The 25,812-nt window shown below is 35.8% G+C and overlaps 1 protein-coding gene across 1 annotated transcript; it reads right to left on the minus strand.

Annotated features, from left to right (window-relative positions):
- Positions 1-412: 412 nt before the first annotated feature.
- Positions 413-24,450, minus strand: LOC116718900 (globoside alpha-1,3-N-acetylgalactosaminyltransferase 1-like). Its single transcript, XM_032561181.1, has 11 exons — positions 24,194-24,450; positions 16,962-17,003; positions 16,618-16,779; positions 12,609-12,641; positions 11,510-11,644; positions 11,290-11,398; positions 4,034-4,147; positions 2,279-2,395; positions 1,993-2,126; positions 865-942; positions 413-764 (listed from the first exon to the last, which is right to left on the minus strand). The coding sequence occupies exons 1-11, from the start codon at positions 24,253-24,255 to the stop codon at positions 617-619; spliced, it is 1,134 nt and encodes a 377-aa protein (XP_032417072.1). The 5' UTR covers positions 24,256-24,450; the 3' UTR covers positions 413-616.
- Between the last annotated feature and the right edge of the window lie 1,362 nt (positions 24,451-25,812).

Genomic DNA, 25,812 nt, shown 5'->3' on the forward strand with positions numbered 1-25,812 from the left:
AAGATGAAACTTGACTTTAAATCATAGAAAGTCATAGACTTTAAGTGGTAGAAAAAACAACACACTGAGGATATAATAACGAAAATTCAAATACAAATAGTAAATAAATTGTAAACAGTTTTTGGACATAGCAGCAAGATTTCCTCACACCTACATTTTTACCCTTTGTGCCCAAGCAAACAAAATATAAAGCTGCAAATTTGAATATTATGAACAAGTTTAATATTTTCTGTCTCTCATTTCAGAAAGTGAAACATTCAATCACACATAACAGATTTATTACAGAGTGAAATAACTTAAATCTCTATTTCTTGTCATTTTGATGATTATTGCTACAGACATTGAAAACCCAAAATGCAGTGTCTTTTGTAATATAAATTTGCAATTTATATTACAAAAGTCATGTAACTACTTTTTTTTTTACAATAGGCTATGAGTAGATTTTAGAAAAATAATTTAAGTTGTCGGTAATCAAAGCGGGTTGGTAAGAATTGACTCGTGTGCAGTAATGAGCATCCCCTGACAGACGGGTATATTTTGTCACCTAAACCCTAAACCCAAAACTACAAAGAAGTAAAATGAGCAGAACCTGAGTCCAGCTCCTGAGGTTTGAGCATCAGTTTCCACCATTTGGACGAACTTCTGCGTAGTTCTTAACCAACTGGGAGATCCTTACGACTTTAATGTCAGGCGATACTTTATCATAGTCAGACCACAGGTATTCTGGAGACAGCACCTTGGCCGGTTTGTTGGTCAACAGGTACCTGCAATGAAGAAGGACAGACAAATATGCAGTGTAAGTATTTTTCTGTTTAGATATTTTGGTTTTAGATAAGTTTAGTTTTAGTTTGCGTCATATTGCACCTGTTGAGATGACTCTCCTCCTGCCAAACGGCTTCGATCTTGTTTTTGGCATCCTCCTCTGACATTTCGTAACAGTACCTGGTAAAAGAGCAGAAATCAAAATACAAATCAAAAAGTTTAACACTTCCAGCAAACAAAAAAAACACATGACATTTAAGTTTACATCAAACTGAATAAACTAGAGATTTTAGGTTAACACTTAAAAAACTGAAAAAAGAAGAAGAGAGGAGTAGGAACTATTTCCCAGAATGCTTTGCGGCATTTTTTGGCAACCTGAGATGGAAATGCGTTACGTTGATCTGACTCTTGTGTTTTATTAAGGCAAATGTTGATTTTAAAGCTTGAGGATAATGTCCTGTTCACACCAAATGTTTTTAGCAGAATTCATTCTGATGTTTAATAAAATTCATTATCAGAAATTTTGCTCAGGCAATTTGGAACAAGAATTTAAATTATTTATACATTAACTTGATAAGGTGAGTGAAAATAATAGAGAAATGTGTGCTCTAACTAGGTTTCTTTTCTTGCATATTGTAAAATAACAATTTGGTTTAAATTTTAGCATTAAGTTAAATCTCACAATTCAAGATGAATAAACTTAAAAAACAATGTTTAGACAACTTGTCTCTTGTTGTTAAATCAACTTAATGAACTTTAATTTCTGAGTCAAAACCAAAACAACTTTCTTCTTGACTTCAATTAAATTGTCAAAGCAGAAGTTAAAGCACCCTCAAATGTTTTACAGTGTTAGATTTAGGTACGTTATTTTTATTTTATTTCTGAAATTATCTAGTTTATCCAGCGTTTAGATGTGTAGGCATTTTTATGAAGGTACAGTTTACATGAGCTTGTTGTTATGAGCCATAAGTACTCCATGAATTGGTTAATATTTCAATCAGCCTTTCACAATAAAGTGTAAACATGCTTTGCATTGGCTGTCAGAGCTGCAGTGTGTTTACATATCCTGCATATCCTGGTTCAAGTCCTGATTACTCCAGATAAAGTTTTCTTGATCTAAGTCAAGTCTCAAGTCTCAGCAGCTAAAAACCTGAGTCAACACCTCTGCCTGGATAGACATGATTTTAAAGGCGAAGGTTTTTTGTCGTAAAGATTTTGTAGTTTGATTACTTGACTAGCTTGTACATCTCCTCCAGGTATCCAGCCCACACCGCTGCAGTGTAGTAGTAGTCTCCTTCCCCAGCAGGAATATAGGCTTTGGACTGAGGTCGACGCTCATAAGGAAAACTGTCCCTTGGCGTCGTCTGTGTGGACAAAACAGGTCAACATGAGAGGCTTTGAATAATATATGTGATGAACTGAAAATGACAGGTAAAAGCAGCATATATGGCACAAAGAGACTGAATATCTCTCATCTTAATTTACATCTCTTGGAGCAAATATTATGTGAGGCTACCTTGTAGTAGCCCCGGTGAAGTACAGCTGAAAGACGACTGAGGGACTCGGCTCCAACCCGGCCACGGAATTCGCTGTCTATGTCCATCATGAACAGATAATCCGCCTCTTTACGGATCTGAAAGTAGACGTAATGGAGGTATTAATAAAACATTATAATGCTAGAGCACATTGTAACGGATGATGTTTGTAAAGCTGGCATTTATTTCTAGAATGTAAAGTAGCAATTTGAAAACTCAAATTGTCTGAAACATTAAGTTCAAACATCGCCACAGTCAATTTGAAATGGCTGCCGGAGGTTTGGGAGGCACCTGAATTATTTAGCTTGGAGGATTTAGTTTGTTTCGGTGGGGAAATTTCACACCTTCTTTAGGTTTAGTACTTTCATTCTGTCCTCTCAGAAAGGAACCAAACCACCAGGACAGTGTTATGTGGTTAGAACAGGTGTTTGGTTGGGACTCTGCCCAGCATGAGCAGCAGATGAGGCAGTGAAACGTAAAACAAACGCACCGCAGAGAGGAAAGTAAATTATCCTACTGAGCAAAGAATGAAAAACCTTACATTCAAATTATATGTATAAAGATTTTCACTCCCTTTCATCTAATTATTTTTCTGTGTTTAGTTTCTTGGATAGTTTTTTGTTTTGCACATTGTGTGAAGTACATCAGAGGCTGGATGAATTTTAAATGCTGCTTAAATGAAAGCGCTTTAAGCAAAGCCAACATGAGTGAAGCTTTTGCTGTTAGTGACTCTTAGGATGTTTTCCCCTTCGGGTGCAAAAAGCAAAAATTTCCTCCTTTTGACATTACAAAATGCCAAAAGGCATTTAGTGATGTCAAACATGTAAGATTGCTTACATGGAAAACATGTAAACAAATGTTTTGCTCACATCTATTTAGCATTGTGGCGTAGTCAGGGAGATATATATAATAATATATATAGTTCTAACTATTTTGATCTATAGAGTCATATTCAAAAGATTATAATATTATTCAAACAGTCCTTTATTTCAGCAACTCCGTCGCCAACTGAAACACATCATAGATTATTTACTGGGATCTTTAAAAAGCCTGACCTGACGATTCTGTTTTGACTGATATTCTTTTACTTTTGTCTGAAAAGTTGATAATTACAGAGAGAAAGTTATTAAGTCGGCCTATTGTTGACTGCAGACGTGTCAGCTCTCGCTCACCGCAGAGCAAAAGTAAACAGTGGTTGATTCTCAGACATTTAAGAACATTGATAAAACTGGTGAATAAGATCTTCCAAAATTAAGTAAATCACGGCTGGTTTATCCTTTCTCACTCCTAGTTATTTACACAGAAACTGATGTTTGAAAGCTTTTATTTCTGCTAATTATGATGCTTTTTCACTTATATGAACAACAACAACAACAAAAAAAACCAACTGAAATGTGGGCTTAATGAAAAGTTTCTTTACCTGCTTAAAATCTGATAAATGAGCCTCATCAGAATGCATATTTTAAGTTATTGAATGTGAATGTACAGTATATGCAGGATAGGAATTTGACTGTGTATTGAAAAAAACGGAATAGTTATCATTAAGTACTTGACAGAAGGAAAACTAAAATTTATGAGGTGTCCTTGGATATTAGAACACCATGTATTTGCCAGCCTTTGCCTAATATTTACTCCACTTTTTACAATAAATCTGTCCAACCATTTAGCTTCCATGGCTTCATTAAAAAAACAACTAGTTTTCTTTCTTGGACAATTCTTTGTGTTTCACTTTTTACCTGCTTTTCAATGGTGATGGTCGCCCATTTCATCCTTCCCAGCACAACATCCTGCCAGCGGTTTGCACTTGGGACGGACACAACTGTAACCTTCCTGTTTTTACCCAGAGGAACCTGAAAAATCAAACAAAAAAACCCAATTAATTGCAAACAACAACACCAAAACATTCAAACTGGGGTCAAACAATGGAACAAACTGAGTATGGAACTAAAACAATGCCCAAACATCAACCAGTTTAAAAATTAATACAAAGAACCTTAGCTGTAAGCCATGTTGTTATTTGCAAACGTTATTGCTAATATTAGTGTTATCTGTACATTTTCTTGTCTCATGAGAGTTAGTTTGTAATCATCTTTTCTGTGTAATATAATTTATTGTTGGCTCTTTAGAATATTATCAATATTATGGCTTTAATTACCAATTTTTGATAATTATTGAGTCAGTAGGTAATATATTTAATTAAATTGAGATAAGGGGTAGGATTAAGTAAGTGTTCACTTCAAACAGAAAAGTGTAGTAAACAAATAATTTTGTTCTTGGGTATGTATGCATGTTTTTCTGTTTTTTAAAATCGGTTTGAAATAAATAAATATAAATATAAATACAAAAGCAGCATTGGTCGAATGATAAACACCTACAAAGCTGATTAAATATCTAATATCAAACATAAGTTTTGATATATTTGGGTTTTTTTAGAGCAGTGTTGTCGTGGCACATGGGTTTCTCCATATTGAAAGGCTGAAATGCTGCAACAGCACTTAAAAAAAGGAAACAAAACAAGCATAAAACATACAAAACAAAAAACAAACGATGATACTTTTGTTCCACTTTAACTATTTACACTTGGCAGATGGTTTTTAATATGATTTTTTTTTATTGAACTCTCAAGTCCTGCAGCTCAGTTTGGCAAAAAGGATCTGTGCCTGCCTCCCACGTTCTTCATTTTGTACCTCCTTCAACCACAAATGTATAATTTAAATCAACAAATTCAATGTTAATGTAAGCATTGTATCAATAAATAGTCTGGTTTGTTAGTCGACCTTTTGTTTTTTTGTATTTTTAGCTTATGCTCAGTGTGTTTCATCATTAGTAAGTCTTGAGTGAGGGGGTTCCTCTTGTGACTTCACTTTACTTCTTGTTCAAAAGTCAGGAAGTTGCAGGTTCTGGTCAACCAGAAACTTACTTTCAGTTCTCTGACTATTTTTATGCACTCACCTATGTCGCTTCTAGTTGGTATCATTATTTATTAATCTGAGTTAACTGTCTGTAAATTGTTTATTTTGTAAGCTTCTGGATCTGTCTACACAATGCCTACTTCTCTTGTTGATTGATTTGCTTTCTACACTTATGAAGCGTGCATCATTACAATAATTAATTGCATGATTTCATTATGACTGCTGATTCCCCCTGCCAAATAAAACAGTCTCTCAGAAAATGTCAGCATTTCATAAACCCAGTTCTTATCCTGCAGAAAATCTAAAGAAGAGTAAACCATAAAACCTCATTACTAAAGAATCTAGCTGTTCAAGAAGTACTTTCACCAACTTGAAGTGGTGAATAAGCCACAAGTCTAAATTTCACAGTTTAGAGTTTCACAGGGCGTGAGCTGCAGCTGGAGTCAGAACATAGAGGTGAACGGATGTGTCCACAACATGCGCTACAACTGAAACATCTGACATTTTGTTCAACTGAAATGCACCTGCAGCGCAGTACTGCCTGAGAAAACAGTCTGCTAAGGAGCTAGTGCACTTAAAACTTATTGCTACTACTGATTTTAAAAATAAAACTAGGAAACACAAATCAACTCTTGCCAAAGGCTAGATAGGCTTTGATATCAGTCAAGCCCTCAACTCTTAGCCTTGTGCTACTAAAATGTTAGCAGAGTTACTTCAATAAGTACTCACAACTACGTCACCCTGCATGCAGGGTTACGGTGAGTCTTTTTGAGATCTGCCTTTCGGCGCAAAGCTGTTCTTTAGAGTTTCACAGGGTGTGAGCTGCACACACCCTGTGCATCTCACATTGCTTCTCTGAACTGAAAAGCAGTTCAGAAAAAATGCTTTTCAAATTAGAGATAAAGATTTTTATCCAGCTTTGTAAATTGTATTAAACAAACAATATTATCTATAAAGTTCAGAATTTTAGACCTGAGTAGTAGGTACGAGTCTCTTTTCTTAATTATGTCAATTCAGTGCAAAAATAAAATGGGAACCCTCAGGTTAAGCTGCTCTGAGAAAAACTGCATCATCTACCACCATAAAGGAGTCCAGTGATTTATTTCAGCTTAAACACAATCCTCTACATTTAAATACATTTTATTAACACTGGATTTATTTTACTGGTTCAGTGTATTTGCCTTGAATATTTAACTTAATTTTCCAGCTTTTTTTCCCCAAACAGGATCTCACAATGACCTTAAATCTACAGTATCTTCTCTGCCTATTTGTGTCACTCCCTCTTTCTTTGATCTTTGAGTTCCTGGCACAAATACCAGATGAAATCTGATCACCGCTTTAAACGTTTGTTCCAAGTTTCATCTGCTTTCCTTGAAAGACCAAGGTTATTTCCAGCTTTGTTTGAATTCTTTAACAAGAAAAACCAGTCTGCTGAATTTTTCCTTTATCTTTGATTGTATGGTTCTGTAACCCTATTCGGGTGAGATGACACCTGCTGTTCCTTAGACTCTGGGTTGTGTTTTCTTTAATGGTGGTTGTCAGAAGGAAACTTGAGGCAGGAATCGGACCCACACGGCAGTTGAGATCATGGTTCAGACCGTTTATTCGGACCAACCGACAGCGCAGCGGCTTCAAAATTCACAGCAAATACTGCGTGTCAACATAAATCTCATTAACGCAGTTATTTTTTTGTTTTTGTTTACAGATACAGCATATATTAAAAAAAGAAGTAAAAGACAAAACGATACAAAACTAACTACTTGGACATTAAAAGTAACATTACCTACATTGAGGAGCTGGCGGTCAGCATTGCTTACCTTCAGAATTCACAGCAAATACTGACCGTTGTTCTGCCAGCGCACCGTAACAGACGCCAAGTACGGTGTTCTTCAACGGACACACTTTACCAACCTCCACAACTCAAAGAACAAACCTAACATTTTGGTGGCATCCGCTGACATATTTAAGCCAGTGCCCTACAGTTCCATAAAAAAATCATGAAAGCATTTCAGGCCTTTTTTTATTGTACTGCTTTATCTTACTATAAGGTGCTTTTTCTACTTAGTATGGCTACCAAACTTAAATAGCTTGCACTGAGATATGCACTTCTAACTTGCTTTATGAATAAAATTAAGAAGTTTTCCATGGACCTTACCACAGGGGCCGCTTTTCATTGGTTGATGCCCATTCTACGTAGTAGCGCGGCTACAACGTGCGTGGTCGTCTCACAAACACTTAGCTTCCCGTTAGCTAAGTACAGCATAATGGCAGAACTGATACAACTTCTACACCTTGAAGCCTGTCTGCTACGCAGTCTTACGTTAGCTAAGCAGATCAATATGCAATGTGTACTGTATCTGACATACACTAAAGATTTTATTTTAGCAGAAAAGGCTTTAGACTAAACTGTTACTCGTGTTAGCCACGTTAGCACCAAGTACAGCTAGTCAATCAACCATCACTGTGTTCAGGGAAGCGCTGATTAATAATCGAGAAATAAATATCAAGCCTGGAAACTTGATATCATAATGGCCTGAATGTTATGTTTGTAACGTAATCTTTGCTCGTCTTGCGGGGCGCAGGCGATGGGCTCTTTGAACCTCAGCTTCCGCGTTCGGGTAAAAGCGGCTCGATCGTTTCCGATCTATTGAAAATGGCTCTTTACACTGGGTGTTTGCAGGGCTTGTCCAAGGTAACAATTAATGATGTATATCGATCCGAAGCCCCAACAAGTAAGCTGTTGAAAGGTTTTAAGATGTACGCCTCGTTATACGTTCACAGATACGAAGGTGAGTTTTACTTTCTTTAAACTTTGTGGCTAATATTAGCTTTAGCTTATGCTAGTAGGCAATATTCTCGAACATTTCCATCCATCCATCCATTTTCTAACGGACAATGTTTTTACCTTGTTTTCAAGTATATTACCTGCGTTTATTGTCGTTAGTGTCAGAGACCAAGTAACGGGGGATTTTACGGTTCAGGCTTTTTGTTTCTGAAGCCTGAGGAACAACAAGCCCATAGCTTAACAGTAGAGCAGCTCTGGTGTCGGAGTTCTAGTTCAGCTGACTGTTCAGGTTCAAAGTTGTTGCTTTTAGAAAAATATGGCCGTGTTCCTTAAGGTCTCCGTGTTATTTCGCTTTATTAGTTTTGCATGCTTCTTGTGAAGCAGGACGGTGTTTACAGCGGTGTGTACAGGCGGATCAGTTGCTCGGCTGTCTGGCTCTGGTCTGATCTCTCGTTCCCATAAACTCTCTTTCAGGCTGAATACAGAAGTGATTCCATGGAAATAACACAGGAGGCTCCTTTACCTTCTTCTTTAGGCTGAAGAAGTTGATCCGGAGTGAAGTGAAGGCTGTAAACTTTGCTGTGCGGCGTTAGCTTTAACTGGTAGCGACGAATATTTACAAGCCACTGTCTTCTTAATTCAGGACCGCTTGGAAATCCATGAAAACTTAAAAGCCCATTATATTAGGAAGACAACAAAGTGCATAGTATTGTTTTATTTGCGTCTGAAATATGACTTTGTCTTTTCTAGCTGTCATGGTAATTCAAAGCGGAAAAAAGAGAGCCGCATTTGAGCATGCGGTTGTGACGTCAGCGCGGCAGGTGAAAAGAGCCCATTGCCACGGTAACAGGTATGCTTAAACTACAAAGAGAGAGAGAGAGTAAAAAGGTAGGAGTGGTTTTGAGTTGATCACCTGTTCGGGTTATTTTATCTTTGTTTACCTTTGCTGTGGCGCATTACAGCCGCTGTAGTTTCTAAACGTTGGACTAATTACCTCGTTCGTTTGTGAGTTTACGTCATTCACAACAAACATCAAATAGAACAAATATATTTCATAAAATTTTAACAAACAAATGGCTTCTACCGAGGTAATTATGTGAAATTAAATTAATTATATCCCAACTTCAGAAGATTTGCCTTTACCTTTACAGAGCTCTTTGGTTCCTCCTATCAGTCTGTAGCTTCTCATATTGAGGTCAAAGTTCAGATCTACTATAACTGACTGACACCTGCTGGCCTCAGGTTTGCAACCAGCTTGTGACTGAGAAACCAGTAACCTGCTCCCAGTGTCAGAATCTCACTGAGGAAGAAACGGCATTAGGTTTTCTATCACTTTAATATTTCCGCTATAAATTCGCATATAAAATAAGTCAATAGAGTTTAATTTACAATTTTTATGTCTTCGTGTCATGAGGTAGATCTCAGCCGGCTGGTGAGAGAAAAAGTAGATCTTGGTCTCAAAAAGTTTGGGTACCCCTGATGTAGAGGGTGTGTGGATCTGAGCGAAAGCATTTTGCTGTGACGCACAATGTTTAAGGCATCGCAAACACCTTGATCTCATCCAAAAAGGATGACATGAACTTGTTAGTTCCTCTGTCCATTGTTGTAGCTGATATATTGTGAAACTCCGGTAGAAATGATGCACTAATCGAGTTGTGTTTACATAGAAACAACGCGCCGGGAGGCTTTGCTTGTGAGACTTGGAGTCATGTGGGTCGGTTGTGGGCAGAGCTTGGTAAGGTATATTACTGTAAACCGTGCCACCAGATATGTTTTTGTTTCATTTCTCAGAAAGGAGCAATTATAACAAGAAGTTACAGTTGTGTCGTAATCTATCCTGTTTATTTTTGTGAATCTGTTGTGTCAAATACCTACATGGAAATTGTCTTGCATTTTTAATCTCAACAGATTCATTTTCTGCATTCAAACTTTAAGTACAGCATCTTACTTTTGTTGCAACACATTTTTTGCTGAAAAAAACCCTATTTTATTTAATAAATCTGAGATGTTACATATAGCAAGTCACAGTTCCTGGATGTACAGTAAATGACTCATAATTAATAGGATTTTTCTGATTTTTTTATGGTCTAGAATTTTCCATGCCAACATAATAAATGACAAGTGCACTTACATGACTTCAAGCAATTTTCCTGTTATTAGATGATAACAATAGTCCTCAAATCCTTAAGACAGAGTCTAGCTAGGTGGTTTTTATGGGTTTTTTTGTTTTTAAAGAGACAGTTGTAAAAATTGAACATGCAAATTGGCAACATACAGATTGGAACACTCTAACTTACATGAAAAAAAGATTGAGAAATGCCAGATTTATGCATTTTATAAGTGTAAGGCAAAAATATAACCAAACTAGAATAATATTTCTTTTTAGAAAAACAATATTGAAAGCAAAACAATTAATTCCTTTGTCAGAGTTCAAGGAGGACATCTTCCTATTAGAACAAAAGTTTCAGATTTCAGAAACGGAAATTTCTTTCCTGGAATTTTTTTTAGCATTCAGGTGATTTGCAGGTATTGTCATGCAGGATTTGGCTTGCAGCTCTTCCTGCTGCCAAACTATCCATTTTCTTGGAACAGATTTTGCTTGTGAAAATGAGCCTAAAGTATTATTTCAGCATTTAGTGAGTAGTGACTGCGTTTTCGTTCTTGGTAATTCAGACATATATCATCAACAGTTTCATTAGCAAACTACACAGTACATTGCAAAGGTTTTTATGACTCTTGAACTTTCTAATCCAAAACATGAACCAACACAATCTAGCATATAATTATAATATTTTAGACAACTTTTTTTTCATAGCTGCTGTCTCTTCCTTTTCTGAACCTGTATCCATCCCCATGGCCTCTCTTCTGTTTTTTAGCAATATCGTTTTTACAAACAGTAATCTGATGAGAGCCAAGTCTGCACAAAGAGTCTTGACATGAAAACATATTTACCACTTCTCAATTTTAAAATGTTTACTCTACTTTGTTGCAATTTTATGTTTCAGATAATCAAAGAATCTCTAAAATTAGACAAAGAGAGCATAAATAATTATAAAAAAGCTGTTTTGGTTCTTTTAAAAAATTCAACCAGCATTGGTTCAAAGAAGAATTCAACTTTCAAAAGTGGAGTAAAATAAATTGATTATATTTTCTGTAGTCAGTAAAAGTTGTTTGACTAACTGATCTTTTTTGAAAAAAGAAATTTGGCTGATCAAATCTGTATTTAAAGAAGTATTAAAATGCTTTTCACAATCACAGTGTTGCAGGGCTAAGAACAAAAATACAAGCAACTCACCTTGGGGACTTCATCTTCTCTGTCTGTGTGAACGTAGTAAGTGACACTGAACCCAACAAAGAAATACTTTTCTCCTGTCTCAATAAATTTCTGTAGAAAACGAGTGTATCTGGGTGGTGAAAGCAAACAACAAAGGCCTTCAATTAGTGAGGAAAAAAACAAGCAATACAGAAAAGAAACTGCAATCTAGTAAAACTTCTTCCATATTCTGTTTACATACTTGCCAACAGCAAAAACCACCACAGCTATTCTTGGGTCCATTTTCTTATAGATTGCATCAATAACCACAGGATCAAAGGTCTTTTCCCAGACGAGAGGAGCGTTCCAGTTTGTTACGGCATTTACATCTGTCCGTCTTGGGAACAAAGGGAAATGCATTTATAAACAAAAATGATCACAGGATAGTTTCACATTGGAGCAAATTCTGAGTCACGGTGATCTAAAAGGCTTAAAAAGCTTAAAAAGCCTTTCAACTTATCTTCTTTTTTTGGTTTCTAATGACTGATGAAGAGTTTAATGCTAATAAGCTTCAGAAAGCAGCATCACATAGTTGTTCTGCCCATTATTCTTCTAAAACATGTGGGTTGTCATCCTTATTACTGTTTTTTAACCCGAAACTACTCAATGGGTATTAGAAAAAACACCAATTGCATTGCTTTTTAGTTATGTATACATACACTGCATAATCCACAGCTACAGTAGGTATAAAGAGACGAAGTTAAGTCATTTTTCAATTCTTTTCACCTTTAATGCAACATGTATTCTGCAGTATTTAAGAAAGTAGTAAAAGTAGTAAAAAAAAAATATTCCTTAGAATCTCTATTGTTTTTGTGTTTTATCAGTTTAATTGTACAAATGTCACAATTAAAGGTAGAAATGTTTTGAAACAATGTTTTATAGCTGCATGTCTTACCACCTCAAAAAAGATCAAGTTTTAATCATGGTATATACATTTTTTATTTCCACTGTATAATAAGTTGTCCGGAATATATTTAATATTAAAAAATAGTGGTGACTTCAAGAAACATTTCAATTTACTGATCTTCACTGACAAAAACAAGTATAATCATTTAATTTGGACTCATCACTCAACCTTAGATCAACTTACTTTTCTTGTTTTTTTATCAAATTGAAAAACAACCTAAATGCTCATATTTTTGTTCCTGTACTTACTTAAAGAACATTAGAACAATAAAAATGCATAATAAAAACAAATAAAACCCTCTTTCAACTGCAAGATTTTACATACTGAGCCAGAAAAATGATCTGAGGCAAGAACAGAGTTGCACAGTAGAATCAAATATGTTGTGATGGCTTACCCAGTCAGCGTGCTTGGCTGAGCATATTTTAGTCTGGAGAAGAAAAAGAGAAATCAGCTTCAGCATTTTATTTTGAAGGACAGAAGTTGTACATGCAGGACATTTTATAAATCATAAAAGATTAACTTAGAGAGTAAATCTTTACTATTTATTCAATTATAAGTAATTTAATGTCAGATAAATGTCAGCTTTCTGAAAATGGCACATTCCCTAAAACTGCTAAATGAGACGCCTGGTGTTTTCAGATTTCTATGGGGGTTTTTGTTCATTACAGTGGAGAAATATAATGTTACATTTATTTGTTATTATGTTTCTTTAGTCAGTGCACTTCTAATTTATAATTAGACTTCAAAATTTGCTAGAAAATTGTGTGGGCATGTAAAGAAAATGTATTTTTTAATTTTTTGATTGTAGTTAAAAGTTTATTATAAAAACAAAGAATAATACATTTCTGAACAATTTTGCCATAGACTGTCATTTAAAGTAATGAATAAATTCTATTTATTAAAATATAAACACCTTTTAATTACCCTTACATTTTATATAAATGACCAGTAATAATTTTGACAACATAGTGTCACTACAAACTACTTTAAAGTGACCGGGCAGAAACACTTTTGTTCCTATAATTTTTAAATTAAACATGGCTACAACTCTGTGCTAAAACACTACAGGGTTACTAAAAGGTTGCTAAACTTAAACCCTTCAATTTTAAAAAGAAATCACTGCTCAAATATAACTAGATGAGACAAAATATGATAAGTGAACTCCACTGACTAAAACTCTTGATAACATGTCAGTAAAACCAGTGAACATAGGAAAACGGATTCAGCCAACATTCATTTCACAGAGGGTTAAGTCACTGAAACGTGGCTTATAAGATGTTTGTAATTGTTCTGCTGGTTCAAAGGTCTCACATCCTTCCTTTGTAAAGTTTATTTGACATCTTAACATGTTGATTTAGGACAACTCAACCAGAGCACTTCAGACTGGGAGCATTTCCTCCTCCTCCTGGATCCCAGGCTTTGCTGGAATCATTGGATCATAAACTTGATAAAATTCCTTGCCACATACCAAGGGTTGCTCTCACTCCAGGAAGCTCACTTGCCTTGTGTTATTCCTTTAAGAACACTGCTTTCTATTTGACTAGCTGAAGGGGACAAAATCTAATGTTTGAAGCTGAAAAAATAAAATAATAACGCAACTAGAGATAGCAAAATCATGTTCTCAGAAAGAACCTCAGTTGCATTCAATATCTGGTGTGATCTTACCACTATAGGGTCTCTCTTAAAAACATTATCTCCACAGGAAGAAGCCATGATACAGGGAGACATAACACCTAACATTATGTTGCAGATCTGCTAACTGTTGAACAAACTCAATTAAGCTAAAAAAACATGTCAAAATATGTTATCAAAAGTGCTGCTGGTGCAGATTTCCACAGGTTGAATATCACTTATTCACCCAGTGTGTTTTTATTCTTCATTTCTGCATCTTAAACTGTGAACTGATTTCTAAAAAACTACAATTATGACCCACATTATCAAGTGGGGGGTTAGTTTAGTTGTTTTTCCATCTGCGTCAGGGCAGCTGTTCTGAGAACAAAGAAACAAAGGTTTTATCTCGGCGGATATGTTTTCTAAGAGGAAAGAGGTTTTCATATCAGAGGCATTGTTCCTGTCCATGCAGTTCTCCAGTTTTGGATCCTACTGTTCTGGCGAATTACAGACCTATCTCCAAACTGCCTTTTATTTCAAAAATTCTTGAGAAGGTAGTCTATAATCAGCTAATGGCTTGTCTTAATGAACATAATATATTAGAGGTTTTTCAGTCTGGTTTTAAACCATTTCACAGCACAGAGTCAGCTCTTTTAAAAGTTTTTAATGATATACTTTTAGCAACTGATTTTGGTGACTGTGTTGTTTTGGTGCTGTTGGATTTATCAGCTGCTTTTGATACAGTTGATCATGGCATTTTACTTTCCCGTTTGGAACAGTAGGTGGGCATCAGTCACATAGCTCTGGATTGGTTTAAATCTTATTTGGCCAAGCGTACTTCTTGTGTCTGTCTTGATGCCCAGAGGTCCCCCTCTGCTCCACTGTCGTGTGGTGTCCCACAGGGCTCAGTTCTAAACCTGCTTCTTTTCTTGTTGTACCTCCTTCCTCTATTTTTTTTTTTAAATATGGGATTGCTTTTCATTGTTATGCAGATGACACACAGATATATTTACCACTAAAGAACGCAGACTCCACCTCTCTTTGGTCTCTGTTTTTATGTCTGGAAGATTTGAAGGCCTGGGTGGCCCTAAATTTCTTGAAACTTAATGAAGATAAGACAGAGGTAGTGATTTTTTGGCAGATCCACTGTAGATTCCCTGATCAATCTTGGCTCTTTGGCCCAGTATGTCAAACCGGTTATTACAAATTTAGGGGTTAATCCCAGCATTAAGAGGGATGCTGGTCTTAAGCTAGAAGCACACAGAGCCGTTGTAAGATCCAGCTTTTTCCACTTAAGGCAGCTAGCCAAAGTAAAACCTATTCTCTCCAGACAGCACTTCAAAACAGTGATCCATGCATTTGTGACTACATTGCTGGATTACTGTAATGCACTTTATATAGGAGTCAATGATTTATATATTTCCCAGTTTCAGAGGGTACAAAATGCTGCTGCACGTCTTTTAACAGGTACACGAAATTTTCACCATATTTCCCCTATTTCAGCTTCCTTCCACTGGTTGCCAGTACATTTTAGGATTCATTTTAAAATCCTTTTATTTGTTTTTAAAGCTCTTAATGGCCATGCCCCTCCCTGTCTGTCTGAGCTGTTACATTCTTACACACCTAGGTCAGCTGATCAGCGGCTTCTGAAGGTACCAAAGACAAAGTGCACCTCAGAGGGAACCGGGCTTTTTCTGTGGCAGCTCCCAAGCTATGGAATGATCTTCCTTTGGCCTCTTCACTCGCTGTTTTTAAGTCCCTTCTTAAGACCCATCTTTTTTCTGTGGCTTTTCTCACAATCTGAGAGGTTTCACCTTGTTTTATTGTGTCTGTATATTAATATGTATTTTATATTCGATCTTTTCTATTTTATAATTGCGTTGTATTTTTTGATTGTGCATAGCACTTTGGTCCTGTCGGTATATAAAGTGCTTCATAAGTAAAGTTGGTATGGTATGGTATGTCCACACAATAAAATCGAATACCTACAAAAATTCAAATTAAGCTCTCAGTCTTGATAATATGCACTAAATCAAATTTATTTTTACATTTTGGTATGTTGTGTCTTCCAGATTATATTTTATATCACATTAAGATCAATGTTAGTTGTTTTGTTTTAGTAACTTTGAATAATAAAGTCACCATTCACCTTTTGAACTTCACATGATTTGTTTTGTCCATGTGTGCTTTGTTTTTATACAGTATAATTTTTAATTATACGCATATGATCAAAAATGTTACTAAAATCATTTTAAAAACAGATTTAATAACAGCAATATTTGTAAATATCTGACAGTGAAATCAAAATCCCTAACATAAGCTGAGGTCCAGTCCAGGAGTTCATATGTAGAGTAGATGAGAAAAGTACAATACTTTTTTCCCCGCTCAAATTAAGAATTTTCTTTATAAATCTTCAAACTTCTCTGTCACTCAAAAAAAAAGGAAAAACAGGGAATACAATTACATTTGATCTGGATGCAAACATGGACAAATGATTATTTAATGTTTGAAAGAGAAAATATATACCAATGACTCTTTAGAAAATAACTATTTAGGCAGAAGATTAATTTTAGCTTACAATTAACAAAGGTTTTCTTTTCTTTTTTTTTTTACATTTTTACATGTTACAACTTATTTAAAATGCTCCTATACTATACAAGAATGAGTAGATATACTGTATACAATAGATTGGTGGGTGCTTTATATGGTTTTTAAAGCTCTAGCACATTTTTTAGCCATAATAAACCATAATAGTGTTGAACAACAATGTACAACAAAAAATGGCTTCTTACCCTGATTCCATTATCCATGATTCGTCCACCTTCCTGCTGCCTTTCTCGCACTGCCTTTGAATAGTGCGAGAACTGCCTTCCTTGTCCTTGTTATTTATGTCATCAGACTTATTTTCCGATTCAAATAAATCCTTCTCAGAGGAAACACAAGGCTTGTAAAAGCTTTAAAGGAAAACGAAAGCACATTTTCAAATCACGTGGCAAAATGAATAGGATGAAAGAGATACAAAATGGTCATGAGATTTGTTGAACAGTCAGGCATTGACAGACTCAGTGGAAATCTCTAACAGTGTTTAATTATATTTTTAAAAAGTGTAATGCTAGCTAATGTTTTTAGCACTCACTTGATAGATGAAAAGCTTTCTCTGAAGTAGCCATATGCCAATCTGTGAAGACATAATGAAACCAATATCATATTATTTTTTATAGTCAACAAGTTGTTTCTTCAGACATTTATTGGTGCTTTAAGTTCTGTTAGGCTGCTCTTGGTAGTTGGTGGTTACCATAGCAACCGGTAACTGACAGCTCCTCCCCCTTTTTCTGTTGCTATTTGTACCTATGGTACGTATCAGGATCAGCTCTGTGTTTTCGTCACAAATATTATTTTTTAACATATATTTTAGACAAATTTAATAATACACAGTGTTTCAAGTGTAATTTTGCCATGTTTTGTATATGTTTTTAATTGTTTTCAATATTAATCTTGTCCATTTTAGCTATGTTTAATTTTACAAACATTAACTGCTGCTAACTGCTCATTGGGAGATATTGCTCTGTAGTTTGTTTAAGGTTATTTATTGTATTTTATTTAATGTGTAGAGGCAGAAGCTGCTGGACTGATGTTAACCACCAACTTGATTTCCTCTTTTGTTAAAGTAAATACACTAAACCTGAATGTTTCTGTTGGGAAGTCGACCTACTGAACCCGAGACAGACAGAAGGGCTACACATCCATACAACCATACAAAATGGATAGTAATAAAGGATTTTCATAACACACTTTCCTGAGTTTATTTTTTAAAATCCAGTCAGGTAGATTTTAGAAACTCAATGAATTTATGCCTGAATTGTGGTTCTCCTATAATGAGGAATTTTTAAAAATATTTTTTAATACTTGCATCCCTATGAATGTAAAACTCTTAAAACTCACAGGGAGTTTGGACAGCTGGCTCTTGCTCATTATTAGAACAAGAGTGTGACTACAAGAAAAGTTATCACATTTATATTACGTTAAGTCGAAGTTTGTTTTTTTTTACCCCTCCAGGGGGACTTTTGTGGGCTCTAGTGTCCCTTATATGACAGGAAACGGGGGAAGACATGCGGCAAATATCATCGGGTCTGGGAGTCGAACCCGCGACGGCCGCGTCGAGGACTCAAGGCCTCCAAACATGGCTTGCGCTAACCCCTACGCCACCACGGCACGCCCGAGTCGAAGTTTATTTTTATAGCACATTTCAGTAACAAGGTTAAAAGTGCTTTACATGATAAAAACATAACACAATAAACAAAAAATGTGGGAAAATAAAGTGAAGTGAAGAAAAGGGAAGTGAGATTTGAGAAGTTGATACAACAACAACAGATCCTTAAAGTGTCATGGTGCTAAGCCATTCAGAAATGTATAAACTAGCAACAGTTTAAAGTATATTCTCTAAGCTACAGGGAGCCAATGTAAGGAAATTTATTATTAAACATTTTGGAGTAAAAGTGGTTTATATTTTGATCTTTATAGTCATTAATGGTTAACTTGTAAATATTGTGCAATTTACATCCAGATCATTTTACTGTTTCACTAACTATTCCTACTCATTGCTATTTTGTCCATTCCACCTTCTATTTTCTACCTGTAAACAAACCAATGTACTGAAACTGGCATATAATTTGTTCATCCTAGAAAACCAAACAACTTTGCTTGTTTTACATTGTTTTTAGGTCGTCCACAGGACTGCATTTCTTATCTTAAAATCATCACTATGCCACTCGAATATGCGAATCCAGAGGAAAGAACCAGGGCTCAGCCTGTCAGGATTGGGTTTTCTCTGTGTTGATGTGAGTTTTTCTGTGTGTTTTATTTTGGGTTTCTGTGTCTTGAGTCTCCGTGTTGTCCTGTCTACCCCTTGATTGTTCCCAGGTGTGTCTCGTTCCGTGATTACCCTCTGTGTATTTAATGCCACCTGTGTTTCTGTGTTTTTTTCGGGTCCTTGTCGTACCTGTCTTGTCAAGCTGTCTATTCGACCAGTTGCTACCAGCTCTGAGCGTTAAGTGTTGGCTTATCTGCGCTGCCTGGATTTTGGATTTCATAATTGCATTTTACCATTAAATCATCTTCAACCTGGGTCTTCTGCGTCAGCCTCCCCACAACCGCACCTTATGACACAGCCATGCTCTCTATTATCCCACTATCCATTCCCTCCACGCTTGAAACAACATTTCTGCAAACATTCTTCTGATTCCCAGAATGCCCAAAGTTTAAACCCACTGGATTTATGATTAGCATTTTATAGAGGCCCACCCAGAGTCCTGACTTTGAGTTAAACATTTGCCATGCTGTTTTTAAAGCCAGAGGAAGCTACTGTGAGGAACACAGAATACCAGCAAGAAAAACCACAGTACATAAATAAAGTAAACGGTCTTTTCTCAAAAGGGATTTTTTGCTATATGAATTATTTTGGGTGTAAAGCATATCAGTGAAGCTAAGACTGTTCTTTGTAAAAATGTCATCTTGCATTTAAACTTTTGGCCTTTAGTGTATATCTATAGATGCACATTTATTATATTTTTCTTTAAGACACTCACCAAAATGTTCAATGAACTGAAATGTTTTCTTATAAAAGAAAAAAAATGTATTAAATTATCAACTGACACCATTTGCACATCTAAGAAACTGAAAGACAAAAGTTTGCACCCTGAAAAAATAAAGCATTGATTATCTGCTACAACAATGTTTTTGGGCAAGTTAATGTTTTTTTTTAATGATGACCACATCGGGCTAAGTTTGTAATGCTGATACCAGTGAAAGACAAGACAGGACATTTTTACAGAACTGCCTTCTCTTACTCAGACATGTAATGAATATTGTTTAATTCACACTTTACATGCTGCCCAATGACTTTACTTCTGTTATTCTGAGTCACAAAACACAGGCTAGTTGTGAATATCTTGTAATCTTTTCACAAACTACCTTGAAATAGATGAGCAAAAACTTGCTCTGGTTAAACATTTGTTTTATAGCATTTCTTGTGTGATATAAAAAAAGTCCTCTCCAGTACTGTATGTGTTTACAGGAAGTGAACTTTGAAGGCAGCCGTTTCACTAATGCCTCGCGGATTTTGCAATAACTGAAAAAGATAGTTAGGCAGCATGTGAAAACTCAACTTTGAATCACTGTGTTTTAGATTGGCTCTGCTTGTCTTTAAGCTGTCTACATGTTTATATTTTATTCTCATTGTCTCGATAATGTAGCAATGAGGCTGTTTTTGCTGCTTGGACCTTAGAAATACAGCAGCTAACTAATCCAAGTTACTGTTTTTTATGTCATTTTGCATTAATTAAAATGGTATTCTTTCAGTAGCCTGTTTTTCTGTCCTTAAATATAGATAGCAACAAACCAATAAGTGCATCCAAGCTCCAAATTTTTCACCAAAACTCTTTTTAATTGTAGACTGTGAAAGCCAGAGATCAAAACAATGTCCAGTTGGAAACTACCAATTTAACCACTGGAGTAAATCTGTTTTGTGAAGTGGTTATCACAATTGTTAATCACTAAATAGACAATTCTCCTCCACCATGTTTTTGAGCTTTTATCCCTAATTTTGGACGATGAGTCGCTGAGTGTGGAGAAACTGGCATAAAGTTTAGGTATCCCTGTATTTTTCCTGACTTTTCCACATTACAGTGGACACTTATACCTGCCTATTTCAATCGTTAAAACACAAAATCTACCTTTTATATACACTAATAAATACAGTGGAAACTGTCTTAGCATTACATGTACAGGTCTCCTTTTTTCCACTCTTGTTCAACAAACACTGAGCAGAGGTATTTAAACTTAGCTACAGGCATTGTTTCCAGAAGTGCTACATAAAAAAACCTCCCTTTCTGAAAAGCTATGAATCAGGAGATAAAGTTCCACAACATTATACGAATACGTGATTGCAAAAACTTGATAAAAAGACTACAATTATACCGGTGAGGGAGGCTGCAAACAGGCAAGTAGCTGCAGGAGCTTCAGGAATGTCTTACACTGAGTTTTATGTGCTACGTGTAACAACAACCTGCACTCTCTGGTAGTAGAGAAAACACAAAGGTCATTTTAAAATCGTCCACAACCTTGTAGTTGAATGTGTAGACAATATAACAGCATTTCCACTGAATAGTGATCTGGCGTTTCTTTTCTTTACAGTAGAAAGAGACGTTTTATTTTTATTTTTTGTTTTCAAGGTCAAGCAGGCCATTTTTTAAAAGTTGGTTGACACTGATAAACTCCTATCCAAAAGGAGTGAATGCTAAAATCAAAACAAAAGAATGGAGGAAAACTTGATGAGAGTTTAAGTAGCCTACATTTTCTACTTAAATGTAGTAAAAAGGTTTACAAAAAAAGGAGCAAAAGGATCATATGATGTTTCTGTCATTTGCTATCTGTTCTCAATCATTTTGAACACTGACATTTCCATAAGTAAGGATGATCTGTGAACACTGAACATGGGGCTTACTGCCAAAGAAGCACTTTTCACAAACCAATAACCAGCTTGCTCTCTGTAAGACTGGATTCTTTCCCAACTTCCTGTCCCAGCATGTTGTTCTCGGCTGGTAAAGTGGGACATTTCCCACTGGCTGAGCATATATTAATACCTGGTTTGACAGCTGATAATTTGAAATAATTTTTAACTTTCTACTTATTGTCCACTTTAAAATATATGACTATGCATCTCCAGGAAATCATGTCTACCAGGAAAAGGTAATCTTGAGTTATTTTGGTTTCGTTTGCATCATCTCAGATATTTTAAGAGCCCTAAGAGCTAAACTAGGGCAATAAATGGCAATCGTGTGCAGGTAATGACATAATTAAATTACATGTAAGATTGAGCAATTTTTATTATCAGTAGTCTTAGGATGGCAATGCAAAGGTACAAAACAGAAGATATGAGCCGGTGAAAGATTGATACATAGTCAGAAGATGATTATATCGACACAAAAGCCTGGGCGGCTCAACTTTCCCAATTAGATATGGAATAATTATGTTTCTATTTTTAAGTCAATTGCTGGAAATGTTCATAATGTGCTGACCACCATTGATATGAACAGAATATTCTCCATGGAAGACTTATTTAAAATATTTGGAGATAATCTGTATCTAACAGCAACACTAACAACAGTGATCTGATAGTTACACCCACAGGTTCCTGAACATGATAACGCAAGAGGAACAACTTGCCTCACTTTTAAAAGAAAGGGGACAGAGGTGCAAACTTGTCTTTTACCTCTCCCATATTTTGACAGCAAAAATTTACATGAATACTGTAGAAAAAATCCCATTTTTTCAGACTGAGGCTGCAAGCCACTCACACCATTGTGCAGCAGGTACAAGCATACAAAGGTCAAGTAGTTTGTTTGTTGTAAGAAAGCTATTTTTCAACTAATAGTCTTTAAATAATTTTAACACTTAAGCTTATATAGCATTCCAAAATCAAATGTTTTTCCCTGTGAACCACACAGGATGATCTGTATAATAATCTTTCTTAGTCGAAGCTGTGAAGTATTGAATATTTGCCAAAGGAAGGAGTAGAATAACTATATTAGCATATAATGCTACTTGTAAGTAGCATTATATTTAAATAATTATTCAAATGGAATTCAACTAATGGATATTTGATCTAGCCACCACCCATTTCCGAGTAGGTACCACGAAATACTTTGCTAGTAAAACTACGGTAGGAATTACGCCCGGTCTGCTTTTTCTGGAAGAGAGTTTGATACAAAAGGTAATTTCTTCATCTGTGATGTCTTAAAGGGGCTTACTCCAAACAAAAACAAAACTAAAAGGCAGTGGTTATTTATGTTTGCTTCCTTAGACAAACATGTAAATGCCGAATTTAGCATTTATGCTTATTTTTACAAGTTATAACATTCAAAGAGGACGTGTTGCTTTGTATCTGAATCCAGAAGGACTCCTCATATTTTGAGTACATCCAAGTTTCTAGTTGAATTATAGTTTTCTTGATGCATTCAAACTGTTCCTTAATCTTCATGACGCTGTTTTTTCACACATGAATAGCCTTTGTATCTTACCTCTGAGATGTTTATTGAACAGCTGTGTTTTAGTGAGATCGCGCTTCACACAGGTGAATTCAGTTTATTAAGTGATTAATTGGATTGTATTTTATTTAAGGGTATCGTAGTAAGTGGGGCCTGACTAAAATGCACACCACACTCTTCAGAACTATAGCAATAGGGAAAAAAATCAAACGTTGCATCACTTCACTTTTATTTCACAATAATGTACTTAGTTTATGTTGGTTCAGGAATGCCAGCAAAATACAATGTGAAAAAGTTAAGGGTGTGACTACTTTTGCAAGATCTTAATTGTGATTGTTACCAGACAGTCAGACTGAGGAAACCAAAACAGCTTAAGAAGCTTTCGTTACTTCACTGGGATCACAGTTTCACGTCAGCTAAATTGCAAATAAGTAAATCATGGACATAAGTTACTTATGTGAGAGTTTTACAAGATACAAAAAAGAAACGGGAGAAAAAGCATACAGCACACTCATTTCTAAGGAACAGCTTCAGAGAACTGCTTTGAACCTAGAGTACAATACACAAAACAATGGAGTCTGCTTTAGCCCACAAGGAAGCAATTTAAATATTTACACTTACAGGGAAAAACTTAACTCAGCCCTTTTCCCTGATAGCAACACATGCGCTTGGATTTTCTACATTTTTAGCTCTTTGCAAGTGATTATAATTTTTCGCTGTTTTTTTTTTTTTTTTTAGCTCCAGAAATTCCGGTGTAGCGCTTCCGTTCTTAGTGGTGCTTACAATATATTTACAATTTTACAACTTGATAACACTTCACACTAAATTTCACTTAAAAAAAAAATTAAAAGCCTTTAAGCGACGTAATTTGAAGCGGAGCAGGTCTCTTTTAACCCCGGACATAACGGGATGCATTATATTTTCTCATGTGTTATTCCCGTAAGAAAAAGAGCAAGAGGGAAAAAGAGGGTTGGGTATATGTCTAAAAATTACAATAAATACAAACCGAGTTTAACTACTAAATGATTCGCTGTAACTAGATCCGAAAGTTCTTCAGAGAAGGAGGATATTTATGAGGCGGGCGCATGACGCGACGCACCGTCGTTCACACAAATACATATTCTTATACTTTAACGTCCAGATTTAACGGATATGTGCAGCACATTTTCGCCTTCTTCGCATGATATTCTGAACTATGAAAAATAAGACACTTTTATATCAAATACGCAATTTTCTTATTCGTTAAAGCCTTTATGTCTTCCCTTTTTTGTACTTTTCTTTCATCACTACATCAAAAATAATCAAGAAAATGTCAAACACTTACACCAGGACGGTAATAAAACCGACCGCGATCAAGATGTGGGACTTGGTGATGTTCCGCTGCATTTTCAATCCGTTTGACGAGAATCACCGGACGTGAGTAAGAAAGCGTCGAGCAGAAACTGAAGAGAGATGCGCAGGTTCTGGGGCGCTTGCAGGGACTTCCTATCCGACAGGGGGTGGGAGGTAAACAATTTAACACATAGCAGTTTTCATAGGGCGGGACAAAAACACAAGGCAAGGGGAGGATGTTCTCATCATCGTCATCATCATCATCAGGAAGCTGCACTGAAATGACTGAAACGGGAAAGAAACATGATCACTTCTCCTTGTTGACAAAATCAAAAAATGAAAAAAGCAAGAGGATTGTCTTTCAAACTAGTTTGTCGGGATTAAAACCTGTTTTATCTGACCTAATGTTTTTCGAAATATATTTTTTAAATGCATTTAATGGCAAATAAGCATCACATGATAAATTGCAAAATTAAAAAAATAAAAAGTCAAACATGTTTTTATGGAGCTCCAAAATATAACGTGGCGTCAAAAATTATTATTTTACAAATTTCCAAGACTCTTCTTTTAATGCTTCAGGAAGTGCTGCAACAGAAACAAAACACAAGTGTTCTGTAACCAGCAGGATGAAAAAGAAAAAAAGATAAGCTATGAATGGATTTGCTTTTATGAAAATGAGTGATATTTCACAGTGGGAGTTAAATGCAGGGACCGGTGGTATCAGTGGGCTGGTAGGGCTAAGCCCTCCCTGGCATTTACAATAACGTTGTTAAAATAAACAACTTAAAAATAACTATTTAAAAATAAATCACATTTTGTTGGGTTTTTCACCTGAGTGAAGTTGGCCCCCCCACCTTCTTCAAATCAGACAAAATTGGTGTCAAACGTTTGTGCTGGTTTGTGCAGCAAACATTTTCGTTTGTGCCGCTATCATTTTAAAGATATAAAGAAATGTTTTTAGAGGTTTGACACCAATTTTGTCTGATTTGAAGAAGGTGGGGGGGCCAACTTCACTCGGGTCCCCACTCAGTGTTACTGTCTGTCGCGGCTCAGAATGATTGACAGGCCTCTAGCCACGCCCCCTCGGATGGCGGCTCATTGGGGTCAGCCCAGGGTCAACCCGCGGCCACAGGATTCATCCAATCAGGATGGACTAGCCTCGAGCTCGAGCGTGTGTGGGCGTGGTTTGGCGTAGACTGAGGAGGAGCGATGGCGAGCAGTATTAGCATAAACCAGGTGGATTATTTAACCCTTTTGCATCTCAGAAAAGTCGATGGAGTGAGTTTCTCTTTAAATAAAGTAGGCCTCGTTTAAAAACATATTGTATCTTGTTTCATTTTATCAGTGTGATTGTGTTCAGTGTTGGGGAATTAATGCAGGGGAATTAATTTGCACAACTGCAGAGGCTCTATGCAATTGGTCTTTGTTTCCATGGTTGTTTTTTTATGGTTGTCTATAGCAGGTTTTCTCCTTATTTTTCAAATTGGATGAGTCTCTCATTGGAATAAAAAAATAATAATAATAAAAAAGAATTAATATATATATAAAAAAATATACATTATTATATAAAATATTCATTCTTTTTTAGCCCACCCTTAAAATATCACCACC

This window comes from Xiphophorus hellerii, chromosome 4, assembly GCF_003331165.1.
Source record: "Xiphophorus hellerii strain 12219 chromosome 4, Xiphophorus_hellerii-4.1, whole genome shotgun sequence".
NCBI classification, from domain to species: domain Eukaryota; kingdom Metazoa; phylum Chordata; class Actinopteri; order Cyprinodontiformes; family Poeciliidae; genus Xiphophorus; species Xiphophorus hellerii.

Excerpts from the sequence above, each read along its gene's own strand:
- LOC116718900 (XM_032561181.1), bottom strand. The coding sequence starts at position 24,255 with ATGCAGCGGAACATCACCAAGTCCCACATCTTGATCGCGGTCGGTTTT. Across the intron at positions 11,399-11,509 it reads GTGGTTTTTGCTGTTGGCAA|ATACACTCGTTTTCTACAGA; the intron begins GTATGTAAACAG and ends TTCACCACCCAG. Across the intron at positions 4,148-11,289 it reads GAGAAGATGAAGTCCCCAAG|GTTCCTCTGGGTAAAAACAG; the intron begins GTGAGTTGCTTG and ends TTGATTTTTCAG.